At 36.1% G+C, this 24,585-nt stretch overlaps 2 protein-coding genes across 3 annotated transcripts in view; both read left to right on the top strand.

Moving 5' to 3' along the window:
• Positions 1–167: 167 nt before the first annotated feature.
• Positions 168–23,904, top strand: LOC147075036 (uncharacterized). Of its 2 annotated transcripts, none has more exons than XM_085942838.1 (3): positions 168–379; positions 11,203–11,877; positions 23,525–23,904. In XM_085942838.1, exons 1-3 carry the CDS (start codon positions 251–253, stop codon positions 23,855–23,857), a joined length of 1,137 nt encoding a protein of 378 aa, XP_085798964.1. In that variant the 5' UTR covers positions 168–250; the 3' UTR covers positions 23,858–23,904. The 2 variants fall into 2 exon arrangements, with proteins under 2 accessions (XP_085798964.1, XP_085798965.1); XM_085942839.1 differs by lacking the exon at positions 168–379 and adding an exon at positions 1,074–1,142.
• The window catches only part of LOC147075037 (endoplasmic reticulum metallopeptidase 1-like), a 426,619-nt gene continuing 410,478 nt past the window's right edge, over positions 8,445–24,585 (top strand). The window contains exon 1 of the mRNA XM_085942825.1: positions 8,445–8,465. The gene's annotated coding sequence lies outside the window, so the exon portion shown is untranslated. The remainder of the gene's footprint in view (positions 8,466–24,585) is intronic.

Here is a 24,585-nt window from a genome sequence, read left to right on the forward strand (position 1 = left end):
GCACTAACGATGCACAACCAAACGCACACAAAAAAGTTGGTGTTTTAATTGGGTGATCCAAATGGACCTGTCTAAGCTCAGTACTGTCCACTTTGAAAAGATGGCAATACTGAAATATACTGAAATTTTAAATTTTGACTTGGCAATACTGCGCCAAAGTCAAACCCATAGATAAGATACTTGTCAAACCCAACACACAAACATAACAAATAAAAGCTTCAGTAAATAAATTTTAATTTTGAATTTGATAATGTCTTCTCAAAGTAAAACTTCTTTAAATGATAGTATATGTAGGCTATGTCTTGCGAAAGGCGCTTTAATTCACGTTTTTGATAACGATGTAGTGCTGGAAAGTATAATGTTATATTTTCGATTAGACGTAAGTAGGCATCATAATAATATTATTATTTGGTAACTTCGAGCCATTACAATGAATAATTAGGTAGGTAGTAACCTACTTTTAATTAGTATATAATATTATGACAATTAATTCGTTATCATTTCCCTTTTGACAGATTAAATCAACTACTACAATTTTATTGTCAATCTGAATAACATGAGACTGCATCCCCCATTTGAATTTTTTTTTAAACTATGTACAATTGTTTAAGAATAATTTATTCCAAAGGATAAAAGTACATAGATATTTGGTTAGGATACTGACTCAGTATACTGGTTGGTATGGTGGTGAGTAGGGAATCCAATCCTGAGCCAAAATTTTAATCCCGGGATTTCGGGATTACAATTTGACGATCCCTGTATTGGCGTTTTTTTCGATAGTTAATATATTTTTTTTTTATACAAACAGCATTGATAAAATTGGTCAAAAATGTCTAGTACAATTTATACTATTTAAGACATTTTAATGTTAATATTGTGTACGTTCAATCTTGGATATATGTACATGGGTTGAATGGAGTAATAATAATATTGTAATATAGATAATAATGTGAAAGTAAAACAGTTTTATTTATTTAAGAAAAGATAACATTCATAAAATTCGGCGTAGAAACAAGTGAATGCCTGCACGTCCGTGGCATGTATATTATGTGCATGGATGTTCTTACGATTGCGTATGACAACAAAAAATGGTTATTTTATTATCCGTGAGCATCCGGCGATTCCCCCTGTAACATGTGCAGGTACATACACTTCACTAACATAATTTTGTACACATACTAATTGATTGTGATTGATAAAAAAATCAATCCCGAAGGTTTCGGGATTATGTTTACTAATCCCGGGATTGGATTCCCTAGTGGGTAGGGATGATAAATTAACTTATTTGGGCTACCCGAAACCTTCTTATTTTAAATGAATAAATAAATTGATTATTTAGTTTGATTTGACATTTTAATTACATATATTTCGGTTTTTTCATTAATTGTTCGGTCAGAGTCAACACGCGGGTGAGGAATAGGAGAATAACATGTACGCAGTAGCCTGCGCATGCGGTGGTGTTCAGTCAAGTCAGGGATAAGAAACCATGGATGTAGAAAAGTTTTTACTGGAAAATTCATATTTAAAATGGCAAAACTATTACTAGAATCTACGGCAGCAACCAGACAAGTTTTTCGAATAGAGTAGAATGTTTGTGCCAACATTTGAATATTTATTCTAATTATTGATTTAACTTTTTTACAATTCCATTTGAGTCATATTTTGCGACCTGAGTTTCGTCTTTCGCCATATTCAGGCACTAAGCGCACTCACCAATGGCAAATACACACTGACATCGAATACAGTTAATTCTTGGTTATATAGTAAATACAATAAATAAAGGTAAAAACGTTATCACCTACTAAGTAAATGATCAAGAGTGTGTATTTGCCATTGGTGAGTATGCATAGCACACACACAACAGAAATGAAACTTTTTGTGTTGTTTTTATTCAGCTTACATTTGTTCCCATTCTAAAATCGAGACAATTAGTTTATGAAAATCAGAGGAAAACTGATCTGAAGCTCTGAAGGTGAAGTTGACAGTCTAGATCATAGTTTCTTAACCGGTGGTCCGTGAAGATTTTTGGATGGGCCGCAAAAATTTTCTGCAGTTCAAAGATAATAGATAGGTTTCAAGTTATACACATTTATATTTTTTATAAAAATCGATGTTTTTTAAAATAGATATAAAAAATATTAAAACCATGAATTAGTCAAAAATCTAAATCGTAAAAATTTGAAAACTTAATAAACTAAGCTTTAATAATAAGTATAACCATAAAAATAATGTAATAACGTAACCTATGTACCAAATATGTGACAAATTCACATTTTTTTTACACTTGTAAGTTTATCTTTGACTTAAAAAAAAAAAATCTTTTTAATGTTTTCAGATACATATTTATAATAGGTAAGGTAAACGTACCAGTAGTTGACCATTTAAGAAAAAAATTCAACGAAAATTATGATTAACGTTTAGCATTACACCGAATGTTGGCAAAGCAAGTCTACTCATAATGGATCAAATGTCTTAATTAATATGACAAGACAAAAATTAAGAAAAGGTCTATTACAAAAAAATTGTGTTCAATTTTTCAAGACCATGTTTTTATTCCAGTAGTTGACCATCCAAAAAATTGAAAGTTCCAGTAGTTGACCACTATATGTTTCAGTAGTTGACCATGTCTAATCAGGGGTTCCAGTAGTTGACCACTATATTTTTCAGTAGTTGACCATGTCTAATCAGAAGGCTTTATGGCAAATCTGTCATCAGAGTTGCCTCAGGGCTTCCTGTCAGACCACTCTAGCCCATAGCTACTTGAATCAACTTGGTAGCAATGGGCGGTTCAGTAACAAGTTACATAGGAGAGGATTTTGTTTGACAGCCAATCATCAGCTTTGTTCAGGTAACAAAAGGTGCAAAATTAGTTACTTCAAACTAAAAATACAAAAATATATTTATTTTAGCAACTAAGTACATACATACTACATAGTAACGCATAGGCTCAGTACTTACCAAAATAAAACTTAACATAAAAATCCTTAGATATTCCAAATAAAGTCCAATTCCGGAACTAAATAAACATTACGAGTTTTGCTTACTTGTGTCGGGTCATTTATGTGGGATACTACCGCCTTCCATTCATAGCTAAGTACATCGGGTCGCTCTGGCCATTTCCATAGTCTCCCGCACTTTTGCATCAATGAAATAGTAGCTTTAACTTTAGAAATATGGACGATTTTCCCCGGGAAGTATTATAATATAATGTTCATTAATGACTTTCATAACGGGCAGCCATCGAGTTTTAGGCTTAAAGCTTTCATCACTAGACTTATGCCATTCACTCTCCGCTGAGTCTGAAATGTCAACACTTGGGTTAGAAGACTCGGAAGAAAAACGCATTTTCTTCTTGACTGCTTTCAATTCCCCCATTTTTTTTCTTCCTTTGCTTGCTCATTTAGTTCATTCTTTCTTTGCCTCTCCGCAGCTCGTTCTTTTTTCAACCGTTCCATTTCTTCTTTCTTCCTCTTTTTGTTTAGGAAATACTCCTGGCAAGGTTTACTGGAAACACTGGTGGGGGTTTTTTCCCTTTTTTGCTTTCTTCTTGAATTTTTCTTCCCCTCCACCGGGAAAGAAAAAATGTCTCTTGAATAGACTACGAATATTTGATGGACCAGCCACGGGTTCACTGGCGATTGGAGATGAAGTATCATTATAAATTCTTATACCAGCCTTAGGTGCACTGGTGATTGGAGACGAATCACCATCACAAGTCGTTAGACCAGCCACAGGTGCCCTAGCGATTGGAGATGAAACATCATAATAATTCATAGTATTCCAGGCGGCCAAAGACATCATATCATCGGATTCCTCTTCTTGCAATGCCTCATCGATGAGTCTGACCGGGTCAGGTGGAGTGATATTTTCCAACTCATTTTTTACTTTTCGTCACAGTGCGAACAGTGACTTATCATCTTTCTCAGGTTCGTTGTTTTTGTGGAATGATTCAAGATTTTCCTCATCAATGTTTTTACTCAGGAACTCTCTCTCAATACCGCTTGGGTTCCTCTGATGTAGCCATTGAAGGCACACTTTATGATTCTCCTGGTACTGTTACAGCTTAAGGGCTCCATGGACAAAGTCCACATTTTCGGAAATTTCTTGAGGAATTCTTTTTTACTTGTAGAGGACTGTCGTTGGTGTGACAGCCCCACCGACACTCCCTGTTACTATGACGGTTATGCATTCTTTATCGTCGGCATTTACCTGCTGGTACACTGTCTCGATTCCTTTTTTGGCTAAGACCCTGCTCCCCTAGGGGCGGCAGGTTATATGAAAGTATGGTGAAGCAGGCAGGTTATATAAAAAAGTATGGTGAGGTAGGCTGATAAACAATTTGGAGCAAAACTAACGTTAACATTATTAATTATATGGGTACGTTATAATGACCAAAGTAAATCCTCCGTGATGCCCTGCATTTTTTTTATCGCGTCGCTATTTCTCGTAAGTTGTCGGCTATTGTTGGCCTGCTTCATTCAGTTGCCATATATTCAGGGCTATAATTCAAGAAATTTTTGTTTTCCCAAGAAAAAATACACAAACCCGTTGCTGAAAAAATAAAAGTTGACGCCTATATCATCTACTGGACAGAACCACCCTAGACACTTCTAATTAATAAATAATCATCGTTCCATACTTATGAATGTTAAAATTTTTCAAAACTAAGTGAAATAATTTTATTTAATTTATCTATTATTATTATAAAAAGTATTAAAAAAAAGTTTGAGTAGTTGACCCCCCCATAAACTTGCTTCCTTGTAAATATAACTTAAAAATTACAAATGATATCGATACTTCAATACTATGACTGCCCGTAATGCATTAACTTGATATTATGAAGTCAAAAACATTAAATTGCCATATGCTTACATCCACTGATATCCTTAACAATTTACTGAAGAAATTCAAAATAAAATGCTTACGGCGTGATGTGTTGTTTTCAAATAGCTGCTATGACGCTCCTATGACACATGGTAATGTGTCAATCAATCTCAATCCGACCACAGATGGCTTCACTTGTCTCAACTTTACAATTTAGAGCAATCCCGTGTCTACGTTTCTTATTTTGGGCATTTTATTAAAAAAAGGTCAACTACTGGTACATTTACCTTACAGTTGAAATTGTAAATTATCAAAAAAAAATCTCAAGTCCCAAGCTTCGTATTTTTCCGCTAGGTACTCTGTTTGCATATATAATGATCCCCCTTAAAAAAGTTTGGCAAGACTAAACTCATAATAGACTAAGAGGCCTTCCATGGACTGAAACCGTATGCGGCTTAGATCCGTGTGCCATACTAAACTTATGATTTTTGTTCATGAAAATATATTTTCACTAAATTTGTAAGTGTATCAAATGCTTATAATATACTTTGTGGAAATATATTTCCATGACCAGAAAAGATAAGCTTAGTATAGCACACGGTTCGAAACCTGGAACCCTGTGGATGGCCTATAAAGATGTTTATAGTTTAATGTTGATACCAGATGAAAGTCTCCCACAGGAGACTACCTCAAAGGGCGGACCGAACCATCATATTTCCCAAAATACCACAGCCTACGTCCACTCTTCGCCGTGATCGCAACCCTCGGCCGAGCGGAACCCGTCTCCTTGAAATTCAAATTCATCAGACTCCCGCCAAAACAGACGCGGTCTATCAAAAACGGCCGCTCGCGCCGCCACTAGTCAATCCGTCGGTAAAACAGAGAGGTTCCCGACCGACGGATGAACATGACGCCGCCTGTCAGTTGAACGCGCGCAAAAAGCTCTCTCTTACATCAACCGCCGAACCGGCAGCATCGACCGCAAAATCTCTTCTCGCCTTTGCTCGCCTCGGACGCGAAGCCAAGATACATATCCCGCCAAAAGGACCGCGTCGGCAGACTTCTCAAGCATCTCCAGGAAATAAAGGACCACATCGGCAGCACGCCAAGCCACAAGCCCCGATCCTATCTCCCATCGGACAGCGAGCATCGCCTCGGATGCTAAGCATCAGCAGCTAGGACGCAAAGAAGCCACGCTTGCAGCCGGCCAACTACCGACCGACCGCCATGAGAATAACATGTAACGACTTACAATAAACCAGCCTTGACCAAATACCCCGTGCGTTTCTGTCTCCCACCCCCGCTTTGACCTTGACGTTATCACGGCCTGCTATCTCTGCTTCACACGCGGAAGGCCGGTGATAAATTGATCGCCCGTCAACGTGGGGCTTGTGGGCAGAATTGTGTCCACCGGAGCCAGCATCGACCCTGAGATACGCCAGCAGAGTGAGTACAACTGTGAACTTCCTCAAACAGTGACATTTGCGAGTACTCACTCTACCGGGGGGGAAACACACGGCCGGTATTTACAATGTCAAATTGACCTTGTTTCGCGCGTGCAATCGCGACATCGAGACACGCGGCGATGCGTTTCTCGCAGCGGAAATGACGCACGAGATCGCGCGGAACGTACTCCCGCGAGTTCATTCGATGTAGAAAGCATAGCCAGACAATGCTGGGGGCCGCGCAAAAGCCGCGTGGTCTCGAACCCTGGACATCAGCACCCCAGTGACGCCTGACAGCCAGCATAGCAAGACAATGCTGGGGGCCGCGCAAAAGCCGCGTGGTCCCGAACACTGGACATCAGCACCCCAGTGGCGCCCGACAACAGCATCATCGACATCGGCTCCATCCCAAGACGTAACGCCGCCATCGATCAACAGCACAGCAACGTTCCTCCGACCAGCTGCATCAACCGTCGACCCTGGCCTCCGGAAGGATACATCCGATGCCGCGACCACCGGCGTCTCGACATCACACCTCACACATAACAGCACAGCAATGTTCCTCCGACCAGCTGCATCAACCGTCGACCCTGGCCTCCGGAAGGATACATCCGATGCCGCGACCACCGGCGTCTCGACATCACACACCAACAGCACAGCGATGTTCCTCCGACCAGCTGCATCAACCGTCGACCCTGGCCTCCGGAAGGATACACCCGATGCCGCGACCACCGGCGTCTCGACATCACACCTCACACATCAACAGCACAGCGATGTTCCTCCGACCAGCTGCATCAACCGTCGACCCTGGCCTCCGGAAGGATACATCCGATGCCGCGACCACCGGCGTCTCGACATCACACCTCATACATCAACAGCACAGCAATGTTCCTCGGACCAGCTGCATCAACCGTCGACCCTGGCCTCCGGAAGGATACATCCGATGCCGCGACCACCGGCGTCTCGACATCACACCTCACACACCAACAGCACAGCGATGTTCCTCCGACCAGCTGCATCAACCGTCGACCCTGGCCTCCGGAAGGATACATCCGATGCCGCGACCACCGGCGTCTCGACATCACACCTCACACACCAACAGCACAGCGATGTTCCTCCGACCAGCTGCATCAACCGTCGGCCCTGGCCTCCGGAAGGATACATCCGATGCCGCGACCACCGGCGTCTCGACATCACACCTCACACATCAACAGCACAGCGATGTTCCTCTGACCACGGAGTGTCCCGGCACGACGCCTGGCGCATCCGTGAAAACCTCACGAGGAAGCTGAGATTGGTGCCCTGGTCTCTAGTCACACAACGGCGGTGACTAGCAGGCGCAACAGGTCCCACCTCACTCTTCGACGGCCCAAGGATGCGACGAGCTGGCCGATCCGAGGGAACCACCATGTGGAAGTGGAAACCTCAGCAGTTATGACAAGAAGGAACCTCAAGCACGCCAAGACCATCGGACGCGTCGAAGCCGCACAGAGGTGAACTGGCCCCCAAGGACAAGCGACGGTAGGCTGATGGAAAAGACGACGGTTCGGTCGTTTCCCGGAGAGGTCGTTTGATACCAGATGAAAGTCTCCCACAGGAGACTACCTCAAAGGGCGGACCGAACCATCATATTTCCCAAAATACCACAGCCTACGTCCACTCTTCGCCGTGATCGCAACCCTCGGCCGAGCGGAACCCGTCTCCTTGAAATTCAAATTCGTCAGACTCCCGCCAAAACAGACGCGGTCTATCAAAAACGGCCGCTCGCGCCGCCACTAGTCAATCCGTCGGTAAAACAGAGAGGTTCCCGACCGACGGATGAACATGACGCCGCCTGTCAGTTGAACGCGCGCAAAAAGCTCTCTCTTACATCAACCGCCGAACCGGCAGCATCGACCGCAAAATCTCTTCTCGCCTTTGCTCGCCTCGGACGCGAAGCCAAGATACATATCCCGCCAAAAGGACCGCGTCGGCAGACTTCTCAAGCATCTCCAGGAAATAAAGGACCACATCGGCAGCACGCCAAGCCACAAGCCCCGATCCTATCTCCCATCGGACAGCGAGCATCGCCTCGGATGCCAAGCATCAGCAGCTAGGACGCAAAGAAGCCACGCTTGCAGCCGGCCAACTACCGACCGACCGCCATGAGAATAACATGTAACGACTTACAATAAACCAGCCTTGACCAAATACCCCGTGCGTTTCTGTCTCCCACCCCCGCTTTGACCTTGACGTTATCACGGCCTGCTATCTCTGCTTCACACGCGGAAGGCCGGTGATAATGTCATATTAATTATAAATTTTAACTATATCCATAGATGTCACTATTTTCCTATTTCGGTTTTATTTTCATCGAATAAGAAGAATGAAAGAAAAGACATGACTGTAGTTTAACAACATCGATAATCTCCTATATATTATTATCGTAAGAGATTTTGGAAAATACGTCAACTTTTTTATTTAAATACCATTTTGTTGATTATTAAAGGAATTCACTTCAATTTTTGGAGTCCCGAATCTACTTCCATTTGAATCCGGCACAATCTGATAAAACTCGACACAATCACAGATAATATCGTTTTTAAATAGCGTTTTATATCCGTCACCATACATTTTCGCATCTTGCTGTCCGTGTACCGCAAATCGATTATAATGTCGCTTAATTCTTTCTATATAACCGAAATTTCACAAATCTAAATTAATATTCCACAAAATTATTCAAATCTGTAAGCAGCACATAGGCGTACTATTCCTTTTAACAAGAAAAAGAAGCATATTTCCTCACTAATTACTACTAAAATATAATCTAAAACCACTTCACTGCCACTTATCTGTCAAACTGAAATAATAGATGATTGATTTTCAATTGTTTTCTTTTGTGATATAAACAAGTTCATTTGACGTGTCAAAATTCAAATTTAGAATTTGCAGAAATAATCGAAAAAAATGTGACATTTCTATTAGCATATTAAATAATCAATTTCAATCAAGGCATTTATTGTAAGATGAAGATAATTCTATCAGTAAATTGAATAATTTCAGACTTAATAAATAAGAAACTACATTATATAGGTACATATTACGCTCTTCTCAATATTATAGTAAGTCGATGGTGATCTGACAATAGTATCTATCTGCAGTTTTGGCGAATTCTAGGTTATTGGTGTATTTTGTACAAAATTGTGACGGATCAAATGGAAATATTATTGTTCTACGAAAAAAATGCTAAAATGCTCAAATTTGACGTGGAAAATAGTGTCTATCTGCATCGAAGTGTCTAGAAACTAAAAAGAAATATTATCTATCTGCGTGATTAATTTTATTATGACATTACAATTTTCATACATCTTTAAATGACTGTTTTAGTACTAATATTAAATCATTTCACTTGAAAAATAAAAATAATACTGATACCGACAAAAACAGTTTTTTGAACCCCCTGAAAAATTGACTATAAATGTCAGATAGATACTATTGTCAGATCAACGTCGAAGTATCACAGACTTCCATATAAAATAGATATTATAGTTATCGTGATTCAGTAATAATTGTATTATTTTTACATTTCGTTGGTTTTCGTTGGACGTTTAATACAAGTAATTAAACATTAATGATGTTTAGGTATATATTTTATAATAATAATTACATATAAAATTACAGTAACCTTTCTTCTTCTTTTATATCATTAGTAACTATTAATATTAATAAAAATTAAATTGCAATAATGTTTCTTTTGATAATGATATTATGCATGTTCTTTGCTATTTCATCTTTTATTTCTTCTAAGTGAAATATATACTTATAGTCAAATATAGTCGATTATGACCTTTATACGACACAATTAGGTACAATAAGTAAGTACCTACCTGTTTCTTTTTCCATTTTTGTACATGATAAAAATAATATTTTTTTTATTTCCCCACAAAGATAATTTGTTAAATAATAATTTTAGCATGTTGAAATTTATTCATTAGTATATTAAGAACTTACGAATTTTTAAATAAAGTACCATTTTTGCTCATAAGCAAAGCATATCGACACACCCCTTCAGAGTGGTAATTACGAGTATCTTAAAAGACTTATTATAAGAAATAGTGGGTGCAATCTAAGGTGATCCCATTGAATAAATAAAACGTATTATATCGCAATAATCTAAATGTATGAAAAATAAGACTATCCTGCAGTGGCGATGGGTGGAGGTAGGGTGGATCCACCATAGATAGTACAGACTAAACGTTGTTAGTTATACGTATTTATTTACATTGAACTAAGACTACAATTTACAGATAGTGTTCTCATTCATTCATATTTATTTTCGTTAAACTATGAACATACATTACACGTCATGTTGTTGGTTAGTTTTTTAAATTCAATTAAACCCTGCCTAAACCAAGCAGGGTAAACAAAACAACAGGGTAAGCAAACCAACCATTTAGGCAGGGCTTAATGAATTATAAAAAACTAACCAACAACATGACGTGTAATGTATGTTCTTAGTTTAACGAAAATAAATAAGAATGAATGAGAAAGTGCAATATATAAACATATTAGGTATATTCTATTAAAATGTCAGTAGTAGCAATCGGCGATTACCAGCTGTTCTGCTAGGCCTATCAGTCTGAAGTGGTGTCAGATGATATTGTAAAGGCCAGACTCCAGAATAGACTACGCATATGACCCCGAATTTATATTGGCAGTGGCGACTTGCAAATCGTAAAACTGACAAATCAGCGAAATATCAAACTGTCTGAGGTGAATGAAAATCTATGACGAAGGGAAAATTATGGCGCCGCCTATGCATACTTCACAATTATATTAATATCCAATACCGCCAAGCCGTCTACAAGACCTAGCGAGACAGACTGGCGAGAGCCAGCTGGCTCAGCTAGTAATTATAATTATGTCAATAAATTGAAACTTTTCTTTTTTTTAGATTCAGCATAATGACGGTTTACCAGACTATATTTGTAATAATTGCATGCTTAAAGTTGAAGATATTTCCAAATTTATCAAGCAGTGCTCCACAAATGATAAAAAACTTCGCCAAAATATCATCGGGAACAATATTTGTGACGACATCAATAGCGAAGATAATAATAACTCACTCGGTTTACAAAATGAAGATACAAGCTCATCCCATTTCGAAAAGACTGCTTCTATTCAAATGACTGACAATGAACTCATGGAAACGATCAAAACTTCAGAAAATGGGGAAGAATATCTTCATTTTCACGGAATAAAAATTATTGTCAACAGGTCGAAGGCAATAAGCAAGGAAAAATCAATGTCGCGGTGCCGCAATTCAAATGATTATTTTTGCCATATTTGTGGCAAGTTAGGAACCAGACGCCATGGTAGAATTCACGCCCCAGTTGATAAAACAGTCACGTGCAAAATCTGTGAAAAACAACTGACATCAAAACGTTCCCTGAGTGAACACATGGCTATTCATAGTCATGAGAGACCGTATAAATGTGAACTCTGTGATTTGACATTTAAAATTAAATGCTATTTGAAGAAACACGTAAAATGTGTTCACGAACAACCTACTGTTTTACATCCGTGTAGAGAATGCCAAAAATCTTTCAAAAGTAAACGCTCACTTGCTGTAAGTTCACCATTGTATATTATTTATACATTTTCAATAAATTCAATATTCTACATCACCATATAATAATATGTGACATGGTTGTGTAATTATACAAGTTTCTTTGATAACTTTGTTCAAATATAATGTTTTAAATTGTGTTAGGTACTTATCATGTGAAAGAAAAATTTGTATCTGCACGTGCACTTACAAAGTGTATGATCATTAGTGCGGGTGCTAAATGTCATATTAACAGCAAACATGACTGCTAAAATAGGGTTACTGATCACCAGTGGTGTAGGGTGGAGGTAGGCTCTTGAGAACTGTCATAAATAGTGCACACTAAACTTTGTCAGTCATAATTCGGTCCCTTAGAGTCAAAGAAACGTATCTCATTTTTCTCTACTTTACAGGAGACCCCAAACACAAGTAAATTTACATTCCACAGACATTAACAAGTAAGTGTTTGCAGGAGATATATTATATTGACTTATCTTTCATCCATTGAATTTTTTGATAAGTTTCTTTGTCACTTAACATAACATGTCATTTAATATCCAGTACCATACGTAACTCAAAATTGTTAAAAATTAAGATAGGTTTCTTTGACTCTAAAGGGCCGAATTATTGTTTGTTTTCAATGAATTAACAATACAAATTGCAGATATTGCTAGTTAATTTTTTAAATTCAATTAAACACTGCTTAAACCAAACTGTCAAAGTAGAGGTAGACTGAAGATATGATAAAAATAGTTAACACTTTGTCAGTCATACTTAATTGTTTTCATTGAATTAGTGGTACAAATTGCAGATGGTTTTGGTTAGTTTTTTTTTAATTCATGTTAACCTAACCCAAACCATGATGGATAAATATTTTTCTATCTATAAAAAATCTAAAATGTTTGATCTAATGCCATAATATTAATTTAGATATTTTATATAGGCATATATATGTTACGCCAAATGTGCGAAATTGACTATTACATGAAATGGGCTAAATTTTGGCTAATTCATGTAATAGTCAAGCCTGTTGCCTTATTCATGAATTAGGTAAATTTTCTGCCTAGTAGGGGAGAGCAGGTAGGATTCGTACACTTTTTACTCTAAGCCATATAAAAACAAAACTGTAAGATATTTTTAAATAACTTCAATGCTGTTATATATCCAATATATTTGGCTTTAATAATAGTGAAGTATAGTTTAGATACAAATCAGCATGGCGAAGCTACGGTAACTTTTCTGAAAAATGGAAAACGTACGAAACTACCCCACACGTGGGGTAGCTTCGTACATAGTGTGGGGCACATTCGTACATAATGGGGAACCTTCGTACAGTCAAAGAAAATGCTATTTATTCAATGTAATATAATCATGTATTGAGATCAAAGCTAACACAGAATCAGCCTTCATGTAATAATAATTAATAGTTATTGTTTTTAAAGTGCTTATAACTACGTAGTCATAAAAACATAACACTTTTATTTATTTTTTTGTTAATAAAGGAACGAATAAACCAACATTATAAAATTAACCATTAGAGTAATAGGTCTTAATCGTATTTAATAGTTGTACTATCCAACATTATATATAGATAGGTCTTTTTCGAAGCTAAATATTATCCGGGCTGTTCTTGCTGTAAAAGCAGATTTTGATAGCGGGAAAACGCATACCACATCTGTGGGTCTATTCTATACTTATCGAACACTAAAGTGATATATAGTATCATACTTAGGGTAGGTTTGTATCAAAATATTAGCACTTATTGTAACAATTACACGAAGTTGGTTTTTATTGTTGCAATAAATGCGATATTTTAACAGCAGCAAGATAGGTTCTGTTAAAATATAGCACTTATTGCAACAATAAAACCAGCTTCGTGTAATTGTTACAATACGTGCTAATATTTTGATACAAACCTACCCTAAGTTTGATAATATTTATCACTTTATCACTTTAGCGGTCGATAAGTATAGAATAGACCCACTGATATGTAAACTGTTCCTTCATCTTTGGTAGTGGGAAAGACAAATTTCCAGGTATGAGGCTTCTTCCTCAAAAATGAAACTTTGTATTCAACGGGACTATATTTTTTAAGCACCTGCCCATGATAATTTAAACGGTCTTTGTTTTCTTGAACTCCACTATCACAAAGCGTTCTTCTTTGATGTTCTATGACGTCACTGGAGTTTCATTGTCAGTATCCGATCCTTCAGACGTCTCTTCGATGAGAGAACAAGAACTTTCTCTTAAACTCATATTAGCCTCATCCTCACAATCAGTTTCATCCTGACTATCAGTCTTTACAGTTTTATTTTGCCTCTTTGGTTTAGTTGTCCCTGAAGTTTTCTTCTGTCTCTTTGTTTTGGTTCTTCTGTCTGACAGTAAATATAATGCTCGCTTCATCTCCTTAGCCTCAACAAATTAATTGAAAATAAAAATAACCGCTATAGTTAGCCTAAAATGACTATTTACATATTAAACAAAGTTATCACTTCATAAACTATACTAAGTCACTTATAACATTTGTGCAAAACTTATAACAGTTAAGCGTGTTCAAAAGTGAATACAAAAAATACTTACGTAGAGCGAAAACACCTATCGGCGTGCTCCGTCGAAGCTGTTGGCCGCACTGATGCCCTGCCCCGCGGTTACACTATGCGTATGAGCGGGAGTCTTACACACAAACGTGAGCACGCCAATGAATTGGATAGTGAAGATATCGCCACTGTACGAATGCTCCCTGTGTACGAATCCTACCTGCTCTCCCCTACATGAATTCACCAGGGCATGGAATTCTTAAACTGTCAACATGACAGCAGAAAAAGTAAATTTAATACGGATGATTTTATTAGTTATAATTGGACATAATATAATATTATTAGGTTAGGTTAGGTTTTGAAATTCTGAATTATTCAACTGAATGTCCATTTTGAGGTTAGCTAACCAGTGTCAACAAACTATCAAAAACATACAATCGACCATTGCACGTACGATACCCAAGCAAGAATCAAATCGCGAAAATACCTTTCAATAAAATTCATCCGTTATCATATTATAGTTCTAGTTTTTTTGCGCATAGTAAATTAATATGAACGTCATTGTAGTTCTTGATTGGTATATTTTTATATTATAATCAATGACATTTGACACATTTGGTTAGTTTGATTAGTTGCAAAAAATTCCACCGGAGCGCGACCACCTATTTTGACCATAGATAATATACGTATATTTTGACGAATCCACGAGCATTTCACACATTTAGTTTAGTTGCAAAAAATACCACCGTAGCGCTACTATCTAATTTGTCCAATGCATGAACAAGGCAGAAAAATTACTGCCGAATTCATGCACTCACCAGATATTTTGTCTAATTCATGAATAAGGCAATGGGCTTGCATTTTTCATGATTTAGGGAAAATTTAGCCCATTTCATGTAATAGTCAATTTCGCACATTTGGCATAACATATACATATATTTTTTACTATTACCTATCAATTATTATTATGGCTTTGTTTATGCAGTGTTTAATTGAATTTTTAAAATTAACCCTTTGGCTGCTACGATGTTGTGCAAAATCCGGTCGAGGATTGCTACCAATAATTGTCGATATATTAAGGTATTGTATTATTTTTAGACACCTTACCACTCTAATTGATTCTGCGAAATCGGAATATTATGAAAACACGTTTCGTAATTAATTTATCATTTTGAATAGAAAATGAGGCAATTAGATATCCCCCCCTTCATTTGCCGTTAAAATTAATTGAACTTCTCTTTCTCGCTCTATCATACTGACGATCACGTGTGCGAGCGAAACGAACTATCGAGTTTTGATTTTTAACAGCTATTGGAAACAATCGGTTACTTCAAAATTTTATTTTAATTCCATTCGATTGCGTTAGCTAACACGTACTCCCCATAACATCTTATTGAGAAAATAATTCCTCATTTGGATTATAATTTTAATTCCTGCAAAATGATTACGGACAACGTAATAATGGCAGCTTTTCGAGGAACTCGAAGAATTAGCAGCTCTACCGATTCTGATAGTGAATTTGTGGATAATAACCAACTAATGGGTGATAGTGACAACTCTTTATATGACTCTGGTTTAGTATAATCTTTAGTATTTTTAGGGAAACACTGCTCTAAAATACTTTTCCCACTGTTTCAAATGTATAAAATTAGAAAAAAAATTGTCATTCCACCCAGAATTTTACTGTAAACAAATAAAAAACGAAATTCGTTTATATTGTAAACTGAAATTTGTATTTGGAATTAATGCTTTTATTATAAAAATGCTGATGCGATAAAAAAAAATACAATAGTTATAAGTTCTAACCCTACCTGGTCACAAAACATATATAAATCAAGTTATATTACACAACAATAAAACTAAATATATCAAAAATGTTTCATACCGCTGGAGCAGTAGTATGTTCCAAAATTAACTTAACATTTCAGGCATCAAATGCAAAACGACGATCGTTGTTAGCATTTCTGGCCATTATTAAAAACAACGATATATCGTTGCTTAGCATTCTAAGGGTTTACCTACACTATCTGCTATTTGTACTCTTAATTCAATGAAAACAAAATAGCATGACTGACAAGGTTTAGTGTGCACTATTTATGTCGTATCTCAATAGCCTACCTCCACCCTTCACCACTACTGATCACTTATTATCAACATTGAAGACAGATTTAAAAGGAAAACAATAGACCAACGGGCAGATTTAATTTTGTAGTGAATTTTGCAAGAGTTTATTAAAATTCTTACAACATTTATATGTTAATATACCTGCCTTCACTCAATATTAAAGAACAATCTATAATTGAATCATTTAAATTTATTTATTTAGAAATTAAAAAGATAAAACTTAATTTGAATTACAAAATAAGTACATTTTTTTATTTATGATTATATAGTACAGGGTTGGCGAACCCTTTTACTTATGCGTGCCAAAGTTTTCCAAATATTATTTTTCGGCTGTCTGACTTGACAACATTGACAATGTCATTAATGAATATAAGGAACATAATTGGGGCCAAGATTTGATCCTTGGGGAACACCTGAGTAAGTTTGAAAGACATCAGATTTACACCCGCATCCTCCACATATCGACAGCGATGCGAAAAGTAAGATTTGAAAAAGTTGATAAAATTTATAGATCCACCTACTGCACTTAATTTGTTAAGGCCTATGGGTTCATTCGTAAGAATCAAATTTGACGTAAGCGCCTCAACAATTAGCCATAAGCTTCAGCGCAGCGTCTCCGGGAGTAGATACGAAATCAGAGGTTTTAAAAGTGTTGAATCAATAATATTTTTTTTCTAACATATTTTATAAACATTTTTGTGGTAGGTAGAATAAATTATAATAATAAAAATAGTAGACCTCCAAATAAAAACCTCATATTATTGATATGCTGAATTTGTGAAGTGACACCTTTTCTTGAACCTATCATATTGTAGGTTCAAATTCAGTCCAAATATTTTTCAAAAAAAAATCTAATACTTATGTATGTTTCTGAGGTGTTTCAAATTGGTATATTATTTATATATATCGGTGTGTATGAATACAAAAGTTATTCATTTTTTCATGAGCTAACATTACAAATTATAAGTTTAAAACATTCATAAGATGGCATAAAAAATGTCTGTTATTATTGCGTTTTTATTGAATTATAAAAACATGACTCGTAAAAGAAAGCAATTCAATGAATATTTGTCGAGGCACAATTTTTTTTAAATTTAGTACGCAACAATCAAGATTTAAGAAACCATTATTATAATAACGTGTATTTGACGGCAGTACGTTTTGGTCGCCGCGGAGGATTTCGGAACATTAGTGTATAGAAAATTAATAATTGGTTCTTTAATTAGTGTACAGGCTTAACGGTATGTAATGTATTAGAATAACTATTATAAATTATTATTTTTTAATTTTTTTTTCTTCTCTATTGATAGCATCTAATATAATTATTATATTGAGGGTTTCTTATATCCATCAACCGTGTTAGTCTAGGATCAACGAGTTCAGGCAATATACAATTCATATAAATCTTGTCAGTTGTGATGTAAAGAGTAATATTGTTTTTATTATTCAATGAACTAGGTTCTTACCTCATTATATTTTTTACTTGTGTTAAATAATTACTAATAAATGCCTAAGGTGATTCCATTCAATTCAACTCGGCATTAAATATATTAAATTCTAATGGATTTAAGTTTTGTACTATTTCATTTGAGTCGTTTTATGCGATCCTGGTTTCGCCTTTCGACATCGTCAGGCACTATGCGCACTCATCAAATACACACTGACAACGAAAGCAGCTAATTCTCACTTAACAATAAATTAATACAATAAAGTAAGGTAAAAACTTTATCACCTACCTATTAAGTCAAAGATCACTATGAAAAATTTAACAAACAATTAATTATGAATAGTTGAATTGTGGCAGTATGAAAAAAAAGATTTTACCACAAACCATCTGAAAAATACATATATCATAAAACATATACGTGATTTTGTGCCCCAAAAGACTTTTTTTATTATTATTTTAACGATTAATAAAATTGTGACACATGTTTCAGTGGCCATTACGATGACAGCATTCGAAAACGTATTTTACTTAAAATTTTCGGTACTGTTCGGTTAAAGCGGATACAGCGGAAAACGCATTTTGATAATGCCAATAAACATACTCCTGGATACGTACGTCCCTTTGAAAATAACAAAACATGGCCACCCAGGTACATAAAAACTGTATTAAGTACATGCAAAGTTTTTCAAATCGCTTAAAGCCTAACCAAGTAGGTACATATTTATCAAAACAATTAAAGTCCACCTATATTTTATCTGAACTGCTCAAGACCAAAATATTTTTTTTTTATAAATGGGTCACCGAACGAATACCTTCAGTACTTCCTTGTAGCCATCGTGGTTGTTAGATTCAATTATCTTACAATATCTCACATGCTTCAACCATAATAAATAATATAATAAAACTACATTTTTTTCAGTTTGACATTCAGTGGTACTATATGATGTTTGATATTTTAGTCAACACAAATTATAGCACCTGGCATGCGTCCTGTGTTCGGAATAGAACGATACAAATAATTGCTACTTGCCAATTTGATTGTTACTGCAAAGAGAGTAGAGGTCATTTTTCCATGAGTCCCGTTGAAATTCCAGATCGTACTAACCATGTACTAACGTTAGAAATAAGAAATTAGAAAAACTGTATGGATTAATCGATCAATTAATGGTCTCTTTTTGTTAATTTTGCAAAATAATTATATTTCTAAATTGTCTGAAAACAGGATAAATACATGAAAATGTACGACGTGTTTTGGTAATATAGCGTCACTAATTGTACCGAATTTATGGGGTTTTATTTATTTTTTTATTATAAATTATTATTTATAGTATTACGGAAATGTTATATTATAATAAAAAAATATTTTTATTGTGCAGTATATATTATTTTGTGAGAAAAAATCATTCAAAATTGGCTGATGTATACTCAAACTAAAATGGCTTTAAAATCTTTATTTTTCTGAAATTAAAAAAAGTACGTGGGTTAATCAATGAAATGTATTGTTTTACCCATTTCTCTCATACAATATATACCTGCAAAACTATTATTAAGTTCAACATTCATTGTGGCGTGACAGTCGTTTTGACCAATTTCGAAAACAGGACTTACTATTTGTCATTTATTTTAAAAAGTAAAGCGATTCGAAAAATTTTAATGACACAGAACGTTTTAGTGGAATACTATTTATTAAGAGTTTATTGTGTATCAATTCGTTTTAAACATGCTTATCATTTCCGCGATTCCGAGAAGACAGGAAAAAACGGGTCCAATGGCCTTAATGAGAATATTATGATCTACCCGGTCAAAAGCCTTTGACATATCTGTATAAATTGCTTCCACTTGACAATTTACGTTCAGCAAATGAGATATGTACTCAGTATACGTCATAAGGTTTGTAACTAGACCGAGCAGATCGAAATCCATGCTGAGTGTCAGTCAGTTGACCGTCTACATGTTTATAAATATATCTATGCAAAATAGACTCAAATAATTTAGCTGGTGCAGATAGAACAGCCACCTGTCGAAAATTTATTATTTCAGAGCGCGAGCCTTTTTTGTGCACCGGTTGAATACGGGTTTGGCTCCAACAATCTGGAAAGACAGAAGTACTTAGGCCGAGATTAAATAAATATAGTAGGTGGTCAGTTAACAACTTATGACAGCCCTTTAAAACCCAAGGGGGAATACCATCAGGACCTACTGAGGATTTCGGATATAGTTGAGAGAAAGCATACAACATGTCAGTCTCATGCAGAAGACCAATATCTAGTACTGGCCAGGAAGATGAAATACTATCCGGTTGAGATATGGGCAATATCGACGGAGCTTTAGCATAGACAGACATAAAATATTGAGCGAAACCGTTAGCGATGGACTGGGAGCCACTCAAAACACTACCTTCCGAGACATAGATGATATTATTTTTATGATATCCTTGTTTTATAATTAATACAATCTTCAATTTTTTTGTGAGTGATCGAAATATATTGAAGAGATAAAAGTAAGAATCGTCTGTTTTTAATACCTACTTTATCGTAATAATACCATTAATATAGATTTTTTGCTTTACTTTAAAATTGGATCCTTTTATTATTACCGTTTATTTTTGGGGACTATTTACTCTTGTAGAACAACTCTGAAGACTCGTCAGTGATGCTTGGTGAAGCACAAACGCTGGATTCCAAATTTTTTCCCGGATTTAATTGTAATAATAGAAATTACAAAAACATGACTTGAAAATTAGGCTTGCACTCGACTTGCGCCAAGTGGGGTTGTTAGGAATGCGTAGCACCTAGGGATTGCAATGCCAAATGAAAATGTCAATACCGGTTTTTCGTTATTTCTTATTGAATACCGGTATTTCTTAAACATCAAAAAAACAGATGTGGGTGCTTATCAATAAATATAGCTATTAAAATCTCTTTAACATATTATTTTATAGCAAAAACCTACATTTCGTCGCTTAAGAAACAACACCGCGGAAGTCAATTAATTAAAATTTTCAGGGGAAACAAAAAATGTCTCAAAAAATTGAAAATTGATACCTTTTAACTTATTTTTTTTGTGTTTAGTTAAAAAAATGTTTTTTGAGACGTTTTTTGTTTCCTCTGAAAATTTTAATTAATTGACTTCCGCGGTGTTGTTTCTTAAGCGACGATTTATTATGTTGACATTTAAAAATATGTGTTTATAATTCATCGCAAAAATTCATCATCATCAGGGGCGCGACAACCCGGTGTGCGTCTTGCAACAGCTCCCTCCATCTGTCCCTATCCAGTGCGGCCGCTTTCCAATTCGGTACCCCCAGAATACGGCAGTCACTGGCAGCACCATCCAACCAGCGAATCTTTGGCCTTCACTCTCTTTGCCGGTTCATTGTCATTCATACGGTGCATATGACCTAGCCATCGCAGTCTCCCAATCTTAATTGATTGAACTGCGCTGCAAGCTTCGTACAGCCCGTAGAGCTCAGCATTATATCTTCTCCTCCTATTGGTGCCGTCCCTGATCGGCCCATATATACGGTGGAGAATTTTTCTTTCAAAAATGTTCAGGGCTCGTTCATTTCGCAGAGTTAATGTCCAGGTTTCCGATGCGTAGGTGAGCACTGGCTTTACAAGTGTCTTGTAAAGAGTGCTTTTAGTTCAGAGAGATAGTATGCGGGAATTAAAATGTCTTAACAGGCCAAAGTAGCATTTATTCGCAGACATGATTCTCTTGTTGATTTCTTCTGTAATATCATTATGACGAGTTACAAGAGAACCAATCTATATGAAACTGTCGACCGTATCAAACTTGTATGCATCAATATCTAACTTTGGTGCGCCTTCTCGTGCTGTGACATAGACAGGCATGTATTTAGTTTTTGCCTCATTTATTTGTAAGCCCATTCTTTTGGCAGAGGCTTCTAGTGCTGTGAATGCCTTTTTCAGCGCCAATTCTGATATGGCAATGATGTCGATATCATCGGCATAAACCAGCAGCTGCACAGGCTTAGTAAATATCGTGCTGCTGCCACGGGCATCAATCTTTGCATCCCGTATCGCCTTTTCTAGCGCAATATTGAAAAGAAGGCATGCCAGAGCGTCACCTTGCCTGAGGCCATTCAGTGATATAAATGGCTCGGATATTTCCACTTGAAGCTTCACCCAGCATTGTACTGGTCTCATTGTCATCTCTACATGTTTAATTATTTTTGTCGGAATTTCAAATTCTCGCATTGCTTCGTATAACCGGTTTCGATTAATGCTATCATAAGCTGCCTTAAAATCGATCGAGGTGATACATGTTAATATTGAATTCAGTGGTCTTTTTTAGAGTGAATATTTGAGTAACACATGATCTCCCTTGTCGAAAGCCTCCTTGGTAGTGCCCGAGTATTCCTTCTATAATGGGTTCCAGCCGCTGTAATATCAGAATCGACAACAGCTTATATGCAGAGTTAAGGAGTGTCATCCCTCATAGTTACTACATTGTTGGTCTCCTTTCTTGTGCAGGGGACAAATCAGCCCATCCTTCCTCTCCTCTGGCATCTTTTCTGAAGTCCATACTTGGTGGATGGGCTATGCAAATGTTTGAGCAGGTTTTCCCCCCCACATTTTATTAATTCACTCTGTAGGTTATCTATTCCAGGCGATTTGTTTGTTTTTAACCTTGACATTGCACCTTTTACCTCATTTAATGTTGGTGGTTCTTCGTTATCATCAATGCCACTTTGTACTGATTCCTTGCTTACTTGAGTATTAATGTTAGTGTTGCTGGCATCATTATGGGGATATTTAAATGTTGATCAAAGAAACCCACCCACCGGGCAAGAATACAGTGCTTTTCTATGAGTATCATGCCATCGTCATCCTTGCACATTGTGATACGAGGCTTGAAACCCTTCCTAACATTATTTATCTTTCTATAGAACAGCCGGCTTTCCTGGGTTTTATAGTGTTCTTGGAGTAGGATCATTTCCTTTTTTAAATAATCACGTTTCTTTTTCTTGTGTAGTTTCTTTTCGTCACGCCGGCGCTTTTTCGCGAAAATTACTTATATAAAATATATTTGATGAAATTTATTTTATTATTTTATCACCTCTGTTGGATTCACTCAATATATTTGAATTTTAGCAGCATATAACTTATAATTCATTTTCAAAAATGTAAGAGTGTGCTTTCTTAATACCGGAAATTCCGGTATTTTGGATTTTTAAAACCAGTATTTATCAATACCGAAATACCGGTTTTGACATACCAGTATTGCAATCCTTAGTAGCACCTAAGAGTTTAAAAATAAAAGAAATAATTTTATTAAATTATTAGCAAGTGCATGAATGTTTAACTAAAATTTGGAATGATCCAGGCGTCCAGTGAGTAAATAATTTTAAATCATTTATAAAACAGATGATAATATGACATTTTGTGTTATTCCACATAACGATTTTCCAATATTGATTGTTTTTATTGCAGGATTCTGAATGTTCTATATTTAAAAGCCTGTTTCGATTGATTTTCCTCAATGGCGACCGTACTCCAAAAACATTTCGTTTATTTTATGTATTTTTTTATTTCAGACACATGAAATATCCCACACGGGAGAGAAAAGTTATGAGTGTGATATTTGTCAACTTCGTGTAGGCTATAAACAGACTCTCGTTTCTCATTTGAGAATACATTCGAAAGAAAAACCTTACAAATGTAGATATTGTAAAAAATCATTTACCAATAAGACGACTGTACGGGAACATGAAAGACTGCATAGTGGTGAGAGGCCATACGTATGCCCTGTCTGTAAGAAAGGTTTCGCGCAGATGGGAAATATGAAAAGCCACTTTAGGCACAACCACAAAGGAGTCAAATTTGAGTGGATAGGATTGAAAGAGCAAAGGAAAATCAAAAACCTGTGATCATTCCAATGGAATATTTTGCATATTCATGAAAATACATGTTGTTCAAAATTGTGGGCATTTTTTATTTCTACACCTGAAAGAACCCCGAATTTTTGATTACAAATATTCAGTTCCAAAAAATAAAATAAATTTGGTCCGGTTCCACCAAATCAAAATCGTTGTTCCTGTCCTTAAAAAAACCATATATACCAACCAACTTTAAAAAAAACCACATATATTTACTAATGTATTAGCTTTCAGTTCATCATCAAGTTGAAAATGTCCCTCTGAGGCGGACGATACCGGTCCTAATTTATTGATTAAAAGTGGAATAAGTACTACAAAAAAAAATTGCGTTTCATTAAATTAAACAATACAATGCAGTTCCACCATGAATTGACAGTTAACAAAATAAAAGAAATTAATGTATTATCTACGTAATTAGAGGTGTATGATTACTTCATTTTAATTTCAAAACTAAAAATACATATGTACCTATCAGCGCGGCTCCTCTAATACCATGCAAGTGCTACGCACTGCCTTTTTTTTTAAGACATCGCTCAACTTTGCATTTTTATTCATATGTGTAGGTACCACTGACTTCGCGAAGTAGAACATGTTGCAGTATTATGAACAATACTCCTTCCATGAGCGCAAAGCGATCGCGATCCAAATACGATACTCAGTTTGCATAGGATTACTGTGAGGTCATTGTATACTACTTAAACGGTGGTCCTATGTTCCTG

This window comes from Rhyacophila brunnea, unplaced genomic scaffold (genome assembly GCF_057557595.1).
Source record: "Rhyacophila brunnea isolate RB1 unplaced genomic scaffold, BYU_Rbru_1.0 scaffold_15, whole genome shotgun sequence".
Lineage (NCBI taxonomy): Eukaryota > Metazoa > Arthropoda > Insecta > Trichoptera > Rhyacophilidae > Rhyacophila > Rhyacophila brunnea.